Here is an 11,919-nt window from a genome sequence, read left to right as displayed (position 1 = left end):
TCACTGGCATTTCCAGCTCTTCTCATTTTACTTCCATCTGTCAGTTGCACGAATGTGCTGTTTAGTCCCCACATCCAGACCATTAAGGAAGGGGTCAAGTAAGACTGGAGTTTATCCTGCCCCCTGCTAGACACTTCCCCATAGCTAATACAGTGCATTGGTCTTTGACTTTTGCTTAAGCTCATTCTACCAGTTTTCACTCCACTTGACCCTGTTCTTATCCAAGCCTAGGTTGTATTAATTCTGTAGAAATTTGTGAGACAGCATCAGATCCTGTACAAAACCGCAATATACTACAGCTACTGCACTCCCGTTAGCCACAGCCTTGGATTTTTTCTATCTGTTCCATCATTTTACTATTACAATTATTTATATTTATGGTAGCACCCAAAATATGCCAGGCAGCTTCCAAATAAAGGAGCTGAAGTCTGTTCCAGTCATTCCTGTCCTCATTCATTTCAGCCCCTTAATTTATTAATGGGCCTACTTGTCTCTGCTGGGCTTTCCCCCTGCAATAGCTGTCAAATCTCTTACGTCTTGCAACACATTTTGGAATCACAGATTCACTTTACATTTCTGCTGTCCTGCCCCTGAGCATTTCTGTCCGCTCTATCCATTTCCTTTATCCATATCCTTTATCCACTTCCTATCTGTAGCTTTCTGAGCAGCCTCTCCTGAAGCCACACTGGTCACCACCCGCCTCTTGCAGTCTTCCATTTCAGAGGAGTCATGGTCTGTCACCCTTTAATTAAGATTCCCAGCCTTCTCACCTTTGTTCCTTATTCATTAGGGCCCCAATCCTTCATTGCACACTCAGAGAATTTTCAATGGGAGTTCTGGCTACACAAGGTAATTCCCCAAAATTGGCTTCCTGAAATCTGTAATTCTCCTTCATGAAAATGTACACAAATAGCTCATGGTCACTGGTTCCAAGCCTTCCTTTTAGTCTCAGAGTCAGACAAACCAGCTAGGGCACCTTCTCCTTGGGTTGGAATCTTTAGGCTAAGTTGGGCTATATTTGCTTGCTTAGATAAAATCTCACATGCATATATCATCTTTCATTCTCAGTGCGTTAAGAACTAAGGGCTTTTTCAGTCTCACTGCTCTCCAGTCCTAATGACCTGTAGCAGTTACCCACGCTCATTTCTCCCCTTTTTTCCTTGCTCACTGGAGTTCCTCACCATAATCTTGCCAGGGCTTCCCTGCAGGACACTGACCAGAACCCAGAAGACTCCAAGGAGTGCTGAGGACACCAGAGGGAGGGAATTGCACTCAGGTGTTTGCTGTTTTTCCATCACTGTGGTGCAATCCATGAGTAAAGTGTGTACACACGTCTAAGAAGTTCCTTTGTAAAACCTGTGTTCTTTGCTTTACCTGTCACATGGTCCCCAAAGAGTTAAATTATAACCCAAAGCACCCATGGAGGATGGACTCTGGAGAGAGCATACACAGGCTTGGCAGGTTCTCAGAGCTGAGGGCAGTTGGACTGGGGTCCCACAGTGCCAGAGATAGAGTTTGCACCCTGGCAATGTGCCCAAGAGGCCAGGACTAGAGCCAGTGCCTGGGCACTGCTCCGCTCCAGTTGGCTTGCAAGCACAAAGGATCCAAAGTTGGGATCCAATACAGCCAACTGCTGAATGTCCACATGGGGGGCTCAGCCAGGGCAGTAAGTGATAACAATGCCTTCCCCAATGGCAGGGGAAGCATAAGTGGGATGTAACATTGGCAGGAGGACACTGCCGTTAAAAGCCCCTTGCTTGGTGAGACCCACCATAGGGCTTCAATGGCCACAAGAGGTAGGGAGCTCAGCCAAGCGGTAGCAGGGGTGGGAGGCTCCTGGCTAGCTATTCTCCCCTCCTCCCATGCACTGAGGCTCACAGGGATGAGAGGGCTGTCTCTGGTTACCATAATTACTCACTGAGTGAAGGGTAGGAGAGGCAGAGCCACCGGGAGAAGGGCCTGTAGGCACCACAATTAGGGGAAACCTGAGATCCCTCTAACAGACAAGCCACAAACCGACCTCTCTCCCCCTTGTCCATGGGCAGTTTAGCCTTCCCCTGGCGGCAGGCTGCTGGGCTGTACTGAGCAGGGAGTCAGTGCAGTGTGGGTATCACAGCAAGGTCTGGGACACGCAGGGGACAGGGGTGCAGCTCCCAGAGCAGGGCCAGAGAAGAAATGGGTGGGGGAGGAGCAGGGACAATGGAGATTTTCAAGATTCACCCCATCTATTAGCCCCTCTCACATCCCAGCGCATCTGCCATTCCCCCAGTGCTGTGCTCTGGTGCCCCGTTGAGCAACCTGCTGCAGCCGCCCCCTTCCCACAGCACAGCCTTACCCTCCCTATCCCTTCCATTTCCTCAAGCACAGCACCATGCCAGCCAGGATTAAACAGCTCCCTCCCCAGCACAGTGCTCGCCCATCTTCCCCACAGCGTGCAGTCCCCCACCTGCCCCCTATTCCCTGCAGCACAGCGCACTGCCCCCTACTCCTCAAGGCCCAGTGCTGGGATCCCTCCTGCTGCGAAGGGCACTCGGTGACCCTCCTGGCAGAGCAAATTCCCCTCCTCTCACAGCACAAGCTCCAAGCAAAGAGCAGAGACTGGAAAGCGCCTTTATTTGGAAAATGATCTTTGTGCCCCATGCTCCCCAGGGCAGCCTGACAAACTGCCACGTAGCTGCCTGGGAGGCCCTAGTGCCATACAGCGTAGCACCAGGGGTCCTGCCCTGTCCTCTTTGGCCCTGCCCCTCGCCTCCCACACCCCTGCCCCTGACTATCACACCTCACGCACGTGTGCACACACACAGACTGTGTCCCACAGGCTGGCAGATCCAGGAGGGGAGGGAGACAGCAGGAGCCCTCCTTCTGTGAGTCCTCTGCAGCCCACATGGCCCTGTTCTTATCCTGCTCACCGTACCCTCATAGCCCCTGGCCCGGGTCTGCATTCCCCTCTGTGCCCCACAGACCCTCCTCCTTGTCACCGTATCTTCCTCTCATCTGCATTCACCTCCAACCCATGCAGGGCAGCTGGGATCCTGCCCCCTGTGCCCGTAATCTGCCAGCAACCCCCCCCCCCACCTCCTCATGCTGTGTAGCCCCCCCCCCACGCCTGCTGCGCTCCCACTGACACTGCCATCTGACAACCCCCCCTCGCCCCAGCCTCAACTCCGCCTAGCCTGCTGCTCTCACTGCTGCTGCAGAATCAGACGCCCCCATGCAACACCTGCCAGAACTCGGCACCCGGCTTCTTGGGAAACCCCTGTTATAATTAACCACTGCCAGGCTGCCTCCGACGCTCCTGCCTCTGGCCACGTGGCAGCCACACAGACCCCACCGCTAGCTGCATCGGGGAGCAGTTCATTACGTCACTGCTGCAGACAGCGGCGCATCCTGGAGGCTTCTTGAGAACCCGGGATGGGAGCGAACAATGCCTTCGAGCCGCCCAGCTGGGGGAGGCTGTGTTCGGTTCACATTCATTCTCTAGCACAGGAAGCTCATGTGTGCTGGTCGGCTGGTGTGTCAGGGACTCGGGTCTGAGGACATCTCATTGCCCCAATAGCTACCGGTGGGGCGGCTCCTGCTTCTGTGGGTAAGACGGGTGCGCACGCTGCACGCGGAAAGGCCGCGGGCTAAGCAGGGGGATGTGTCCAATCAGACGCAGAGGGGAGCCCAGGCATGGGATGCGGGAGTGAGATGTTGGAGACTGGCCTGAGCGAGAGGCCAGGGGAGGTAGATTTCGGCTGGGAGGGGCAAGAGGCACAGGGAACGGTATGATGGCATCAGAGGGGACCAGCAGGGCAGGGGTGTAGCCACAGTGGAGCCGGAACATCTTGGGAGAGGCTGCGTTTTGCACCAGGGCAACTTGGGCTTGGGCTGGGCTCAGCGGGGTGGCTCGCTGCCCCTCGCAGCACGTGGGGAGCCACCTGGACTGCTTCTCCTTCCGCAGGAGTTGCTCCAGTTTCTCCACTTGTGTCCTGCGGAGGTGGGACAGCATCCGGCTCTGCTGAAAGAATTCCAGGAAGGCATCCAGGGGCAGCTCCCGGCCCAGGAACCTCTCCACCTGCGCCTGTGGGGCACAGAGAATGGGACATCAGCCTGGGGTGGGGGGCAGGAACATGCAAATCCGGGATGGCCCATAGGACCCCGGAGATGGATAGCAACACTGAGCCAGAGGCCATCCAGAGCAGCAGGGGACCCCCAGAAACCCGACGGGGCAGCCGTATGAGAGGATGCTCTGGGGGTGAAATCCTGAAGTCAATGGGGGTTTTGACAGTGACTTCAGCAGAGTCAGGATTTCACCCATGCAGTCTTCCGAGAGGATGCAGGTGACACATGGCTCGGTGGCCAGCTCCATGCAGCTCCCATCGCTACCGACCCAGAGGCCCAGAGGCTGAGGGGGTGGGGAAGCTGAGTAGCTACAAGGTGCCAGAGTCAGAGATGTCAATGGCAAAGCAGGTCCTGCAAACTCACCTCCGACTCTGCCTCGACTGCATCCACAGCGGCTTGGAGTTGGCTCAGGATGCTCTGCGGGCTCCACTTCCTCAGGCAGGTCTCTGGTGGGGGGAAAGCAGCTTCAGCCAGGGGCATACAAACGAACCTGGCCCTGCAACGGAGCCTCCAGCCACCCCCCTCTGGCCAGTCCAAGGAGAGGCCTCCGACCCCATTGCCCAGCCATGCTCCTGCCCTTGCGGGGCCATCATTTGCTGAGCCAAAAGCTCCTCCCTCAATGGCCATTAAGGCAGGGCCCAGCCAGGGAGTGACAGGTCAGAGCCGGCTTCCCCGCTGCATCCCAGAACCAGAGCCTGGGGACAGCGGTTCCCACTGACACAGGGCGGCTCCACTCACCCACTCGCTGCTGCTTTTCCTGACATGCCGCCCTTGTTTCCTGCAGCTCCTGGTACTTTATGGCCAGTGAGGCTTTGCCGTTCTCCAGCCGCGGCTGCAGGGACAGGTTTTCCTTGGCCAGGGCATAGTTCGAAGCCAGGCACATTTCCCGCTCCAGCTGCAAGCTCTGAAACTACAGGGACATATTGGCTCAGAACTTGCACCCCAGGCAGAGCTAGCCACCCCCCAACTCCATTGCCACCTCCCCCTGCAGGGTCTAACCCCACTCTCTGGAAAACACTCCTCAGCACACTGCCAGCCCCACAACTCTCCTCTAACGCTAGCCCCACTGACCGGCCCATCGCAGCTCAGTCCTCCACAGAGAGCCCCCCAATTCACTCAGCCAGCCAAGTACAAAGGATGTTAACCAGAGCACTGTTCAGAGCAGTCAGCTCCGCATCAAAATAAGACCTTTTACCAGCTCCGCCTCTCAGTACCATTCTGCTCCCTCCGCCCCAGCTTCCCCAGAAGCAACAGGTCGGGGAAGAGTTCCTGGCAAGAGGCTGCAGCTGCATTAAAATCCAGCCACACAGCTAGGAGCCCCACACATCAACTGGCCTGGGGGAAATTACATAAAAACTCCACACATCTTAAATGGGCCAGACAGCTTCTCTGCGGGCTAACAGGCTAACACCTGTATTCCCCACACTGACAGGCACGAGCCAACCACTGAGACAGGTTTGCTTTCTGACAGGCCCGGGGAAGAGATGCTGGAAAGCTGGCCGAGAAAGACTAAAATAATCTGACCCAATTCCCCAGGAACATATCCCAGCACGTCAGAGCCTAATAAACCTTCACAATTAATCCTAGTGGCATTAGCATTCCTGCGCAGAGCCCGGCAAATGAACTGGCTATCTACTAGCCAGGGCTCTGGTGGTCAGAAGAGGAAAGAGTATCTACCTGCAGGGTCAAGGGGAAAGGCCCCGGGCAGCAGCCCAGTGGCTGGTGCTGAGATTTCTAGCAGGATGTCAGCCCCGGACCATGCTGAGGCTTCACTTTTCATGTCATCCTCTGGCTCAGATAAATTGTGTCTAATTAATTTGAAGCATTCCCACTTCCCCCTCAGCTGCTTGAAGGTAAAAGAAGATTCTTGTCTCGTCCCCCTTGACTCTTCAGAGCCTCCTGGCTGATGTTAAGGCGGGTTGGTCTCCACTGCACTGTCTGTATCAAGGGGTGGAGAGGCAGCTACTACTCCTAGCCCCCATTTCTCTACCCTGAGTAACTCCAGCATCTGCCTCTGTAGCTTTCCCAAGCAGCAGCAGCAGAGTGAAACTGATGCGGTTCTGGTTATGGTCACTGATGCCCAAATGGTTCTGAACAACCACTGCACAACGGACTAATCTGCAACTGCTTGGCAAAGCTCAGAGCAGCAGCAGAGCCACTAGAGCTGACTGCAGGCTCAGTCACACAGCCCTGCACTGGTTGTCTTTGGAAGGTTTTCTTCACAACCATAAGGATCTTCATTTGTTAGTTACTGAAAGCTTAAACTCTGCAGAAATAGATGGTGCAGGCCTCCAAACCCACCAGGGAGACATTCCACTTGCTGCAAGCATGGGCCCTAGGGATTCTTCAAGCCCTGATGTAATGGGGACAAGTTAACATTTCCTAAACAACCCAAACTTTGGGAATATTCTGGCGCTGGAATATCTGATCTTGCAGACTTAACATTATATTAGTACCACCTGCAAGGACATTAAACATAGGTGCTTGGCTGCTGGACACTAACCCTCCCTGGAACAGACATGCCACGTCCATGCAGTTGCTGGTGGCAGCCTGGGAATTAACTCAGCTGGGCCAGGGGGAGAATTGGGTGAATACTGGGTGAAGAATCACTTTTCCTGTCTGTCCTAGAAGCCGTGGATGGGCATGAGGATTTGCTAGTGCATTCTGTCAGCACCTTCTGGGGACAATTTCTTTGGCAGTAATTCCTCAAGGCACTACACTCTGGCCAATTCAACGCTGGTGGCTAGACTCAGAAAGTCAACAAAGCACAGACAGAAACAGGACCGGCTCTAGGCACTAGCAAAGCAAGCACGTGCTTGGGGTGGCATAATTCCAGGGGTGGCATAATTCCAGGGGTGGCGTTCCGGTCATCCTTCTTTGGTTGGCTGGTTTTTTTTGCTTGGGCAGTTGTGCTCTCAGAGCTTGGGGTGGCAAAAAAAACCTAGAGCTGGCCCTGGACAGAAAGATCTGCACAGCACTTCATCTGGGGTTGTTTTAAGCGATGCCCCCACCGTACCACAGGGTGGGGTGGGGTGGAAACTGGCTTTGGGAAAGAGGCTAATTAACCGCTGGCATAATGTACTGAGGGTCGTGGTGAGTTCTCCAACACTGGCAATTAGAAAAACCTCCAATCTCTATTTAACAACAGATCTGCACCCGGAATTATTTGGGGCACGTCTCTGGCCTGTGTAATACAGGAGGTCAAATGAGCTGGTCACAATGGTCCCATCTGGCCTTGGAATCTATGATCTATCTCAGCAGTTCTCAAACTTTAGCAGACCAAGGACCCCCATTTTGATTTAAATTTTTTGTGGACCCCTAAGGCCCCCACTCAGCTCCAGCCCTCACCCACCCCTCCCCTCCCCTCCCCCAAGGCTCTACCCCTGCCCCTCCTCTTTTCGGCCCCTCCAAGTGTGCCCTGCACTGAACAGCTGTTCCGCGGCATGCAGAAGGCACTGGGAGGGAGGGGGAGGAGTTGATCAGCAGGGTCAGCAGCCCCAGACATGACTTACAAACCCCTGGAGTACCCTCACATTGATCTATATATTTTAAAAAAAGAAAAAGAAGAAAAAGGCGAGCAGGCCTCTGGAGGGGAACACTGGCTTTGGGAGAGGGATCCCTTTTCTCCCTTCACACCTAGGCTTCTTTCCCATGCTGACCCAGGCCTACAGTTTTGGATATTTTGCTGGTCTAGCTGGAGATGATGGGAAGATCTTTGGACCATGGTGACTCTTCCTTCCCAATTACCCAGCCCAAGGCAAGCTCCCTCAGTAGCTCCAATCCTCACCATGGCCTCCATTAGCTTTTCAGCACTATGAGCAGTTGGGGTGGCTAATAGAAAGTCCATCTCTTTGGAACAAGTTACTGTATCTAGTAATGACTTCAGACCAATTCCAACAGCTCCCCATACTCCTACCGAGTAATTAGCAAATCTTTAGGTGCCAAAGTCTACACTGTAAAATCTCCCAGACTGAAACTCAGTTCCAAATGACAGAGAAGGACCTTGTTGATATGGAAGCACAGGGAGTATCAAGACACTAACTGGAGCCTTCATTAAAGGTAATTCCTCACTACCTTGGAATATACCAAATCGAGAAGATTGTAGCAAGAATATTGGATTTGGCTTTGATATCTGGGTGGGGAACTTTAACTCTCCCTGTTATTAAATTCTTTGCTACACTGTAATCCTCTCCTCTGGCTATCTAAGATTTTCAGGATATCCAATAAAGGTTCTGCACTGAAACCTTTACACAAAACTATTCTCTCACTGTCTTATTACTGTAACATTTACACATTTTTTATGATAAAGAGTATGGTCTAGTCAAGAAAAAGATGGAAACATTATGTATGATAACAAGCAAACATCTTTCCAAATATATCTAAAGCCACCCACACTAGACGTAAACAACTATTTTTGCTTAAGGCTGCTTTTGATTTCTTGCCCTCCTTTCTCTTCCCTGCCAAGCTTGGATTAATCAAAGATCAAACGCATTACATGTCTTCTGAGTATGACAACGGGAAGAACTTGCTGGGTTCCATTAGCTCCGTTCATTTTTTATTATTTGATCCTTCTGAGACAACTGACTAATCTTATCTCTATTTAACAATTAGTCTTGTATCAATTTGAGCAAATTCAACGGTTTTTTTGAGACTTATGGAAGATTTTTTTAAAATGAATTTCGAATGATTTTTCCTTTTGTTATCCTTCGATAAGTCCTTGCCTGAGGACTTATCTCTGAAGACAGAATGTATTCAAGAATTCCTGTGATATTGATCTTCGTACAAACTTTACTTGGTCTTTGATTATGAATTAAATAACAAAAGGCAAAGACCCTAATTGATATACCTTCGATGCTGAAAATTAAACCACAGCGCACACAGGAAATGAAAGCGTCACGGGTCTCGGAGCCCACACAGCACATCCTGTGCAGCTTGAAGTAAATGTTTAACAGCCTACCTAGAAACCAAAAATACTCCCTATGTGTAATATGGGTGAAGCGACGATGTTTGAGAGTGCGGACTTCTGCATTTCTTGGCCTCAGCATGTTTCCATTTGCAACATGAATACAGGTTTCTGCATTTCAGTGGTATATTATTCACTGAGAACACTATCTGGGCTAGCCATGCCAGGAAGAGAGTCAGGGCCCAATACAGAGATATGAGGCAGTAAGTGTGGTCATTATGGGGGGATAAGTCTATCTATGAAGCTGGTGTTCCCCTCTGTTGGTCTCCTACCTCTCCTTCTGAACCCAGGTCCCGGGGGTGCCAGATTCTGAGCCTTGCAGGACAACTCTCCCCATAGAAGTGCCAGCTGCATGTGGTCTGCCTCCCTCCCGGCAGCTGCCCTAGGCTGGCACTCTCTATGGCACAAGACCAAGAGCAGCAGTGCTAAGTGGTGGCAGAGGGATCGGCTCTCGGAGGAGGCTGAGGAGAAAAGCATGGCCCAGGATCTGGCCCAGGGACAGAGGAAGTGAGAGATTTGGGAAGCCATCTCTAAGCTGCCAAATGGGAACAGACAAAAAGCCCCCCTGCCTGGACTCCCCCGCGCCCAGACCGGGGAGGACAGGAGCAGCTGGGGGTGAGTTTACAGGATGGGGTCTGCCCCAGTCCACCCCCATCCCGCCCCCCGCAAGCTAGGCATGAGTCAAGGGGCTGAGTGGGAGTAGTTTGCTCCCACTAAGCTCGGAGGGGGGAGTCCCCGCAGCCGTGTCCCACCCCAGCGGTGCCTTGAGAGGCTCAGCCAGGCCTTGCCACAGGGCCAGCCCAGGAGACTGCCGAGGAAATACGAGTGTCGTTTACATTAAATGAGTCTTGCCACCACGTCCCCCCATCTGACCCTTATGGGCAGAATGTTGGGGAGCTCAGCCTAGCCCCCGACCCCCATTGCAGACCCTCACAGTGCCTGCCTGTCTGCCGGCCAGGTATGATCTCACCTTCATCCCCACAGCATCTGAGCCCTGCAAGGGTCCACCTCTCCCAGCGCATCCCCGCCCCTTCCCATGGGCAGCTACAGGCCGGGGCAGCCCCAGAGTGTGGCCAAGCCGAGCTAGGGAGAGCAGAAATGGCCTGTGGAGAATGGGGGGACGCAGCAGGGGGAGCCCTGGAGGGGGGGGCTGAGGGTGGGGAAAGGCAGGATGCAGGGGGAATGGAGGAAGGCACGGGGTGGGACGGGCAGACAGCTGGGAGGAAATTACCAGGGGACAGGGCTTGTAGGGGATGGAGCAGGGGACAAATTGAGGGGTGAACAGGGTGTGCGGGGGAGGATCCCAGAGGGCTGGAGGGAGATGAGGGAAGAAGCCGGTCGACAGGGGAGAAGGAGCCAGGAAGGATGGAGGGCAATGGGGCATGGGAGGAAAGAAGCCAGAGGATTGAAGGGGGACGGGGCGTGGGGGTGGAGGAGCTGGGGAGGATGGAGGGGGACGGCGGGGAAAGGAGCCCGAGGGCACGGGGGTGAAGTACTGGGGAGATGGAGGGGGATGGCGGGGAAAGGAGCCCGAGGGCACGGGGGTGAAGTACTGGGGAGATGGAGGGGGACAAGAGAAGGATGGGGGGTGGGTGCTGCTGGAGGGGAGCTCCAGGGAAAGGATCCAGGGAGACGGAAGGATGGAGGGGGACGAGAGAAGGAACGGGGGGGGATGGGGGGGACGCGAGGAGGGGAATGATCCGAAGAGACGCGGGGATGGAGGGGGACGAGAGAAGGAACGGGGGGGGGGATGAGGGGGACGCGAGGAGGGGGATGATCCGAAGAGACGCGGGGATGGAGGGGGACGAGAGACGGAATGAGGGCGGGGGGTGCAGCTGGAGGGGAGCTCCGGGGAACGGATCCGGGGAGATGGAGGGGCGGAGGAGGGAGAGAAGGAACGGGGGGGGAGATCCGGGGGTCGGAGGGGGGGAGAGAAGGAGCCGTGGGGGGGAGATCCGGTGCCCGGCCCCGCGCTGCACCCCCGGCCCCGGCCCCGCCGGCCCCGCTACCTTCCTGCTCCCGCTCAGCCGCACGATGCGCTCCAGCTGCGGCTCGTCCTGCAGCAGGCTGCGGAGCTGCGCGGTGCTGAGCCCCGGGGAGCCGGGCTCCGCCGCCCGCACGCGCCTGCCCCGGTGCATCGCCCGCCGCCCCGAGCCGTCCGCGGGGAGCGGGCTGCGGCCGGCCCGCTAGGGGGCGGCGCGGGGGCTCTTAAAGGGGCCGCGCCCCTGTGGGCGGGCACTGCTGGGGCGAGCGCAGCAAGGAGTCCCTGTGCGCCGGGACCGGGGGGCTTGCTCCCCAGTGCTGCCTGGGCGGCAGGTGCCATCGCCCCCTTCATACATGGAGCGGCCCCGGGCCTGCCAGGGCTTCAGGGAGGGCAGCTCAGCCCCGCTGCTGGGAGGCCATGGGACCGTGCGCCGGGGATCCGGTGCAGGGCCCAGGACTCCTGAGCTCTATGGCTGGCCTAGGCAGATCGGCGTGCACCTGCCTTCCCTCTGCCATGCGGTGAGGGTAGTGCCTGGGGCAGTGCCTGGGGCTGTCCTCATGGAAGGGCTCTGCCTGTCTCCGGTTTCTCGCTCTGTGACATTAAAGGGACATGTTTAAGGTTGCGGAGTGGAGAACTCAAATGTCAGGAAATGGCAGAATTACAGCTTAGATCCCCTGCATTGAGTGAGACAGGGGCCTGTGGAAACTAAGATGGGGTGCTGTCATCAAGGAGTGGGTCATAATGCACAACGGGGCAAAGTCAAGGGTGCCCAAGCAGCCGTAAACCTGGCCTTTCCTAAGGTTTGGCTGCTTGACTCTACAACTGGGACATTCTTTTCATGGAAGAGGTTTGTGTGCAATTTCCTAGG

At 55.1% G+C, this 11,919-nt stretch overlaps 1 protein-coding gene across 1 annotated transcript; it reads right to left on the bottom strand.

Moving 5' to 3' along the window:
• Positions 1-3,155: 3,155 nt before the first annotated feature.
• Positions 3,156-11,222, bottom strand: VPS37D (VPS37D subunit of ESCRT-I). The gene is made up of 4 exons (XM_077836569.1): positions 11,077-11,222; positions 4,843-5,014; positions 4,468-4,550; positions 3,156-4,063 (listed from the first exon to the last, which is right to left on the bottom strand). Exons 1-4 carry the CDS (start codon positions 11,203-11,205, stop codon positions 3,557-3,559), a joined length of 891 nt encoding a protein of 296 aa, XP_077692695.1. The 5' UTR covers positions 11,206-11,222; the 3' UTR covers positions 3,156-3,556.
• Positions 11,223-11,919: the final 697 nt, after the last annotated feature.

This window comes from Eretmochelys imbricata, chromosome 17 (assembly GCF_965152235.1).
Source record: "Eretmochelys imbricata isolate rEreImb1 chromosome 17, rEreImb1.hap1, whole genome shotgun sequence".
NCBI lineage: Eukaryota > Metazoa > Chordata > Testudines > Cheloniidae > Eretmochelys > Eretmochelys imbricata.
Note: the sequence above shows the minus strand (reverse complement) of the source record. Positions and strands in the feature narration are given on the sequence as shown.

Coding starts and splice junctions, on each gene's coding strand:
- VPS37D (XM_077836569.1), bottom strand. CDS start 11,205: ATGCACCGGGGCAGGCGCGTGCGGGCGGCGGAGCCCGGCTCCCCGGGG. Junction 4,551..4,842: donor GGAAAAGCAGCAGCGAGTGG/GTGAGTGGAGCC, acceptor TCCCCCCACCAG/AGACCTGCCTGAGGAAGTGG. Junction 4,064..4,467: donor CAGTCGAGGCAGAGTCGGAG/GTGAGTTTGCAG, acceptor TGTGCCCCACAG/GCGCAGGTGGAGAGGTTCCT.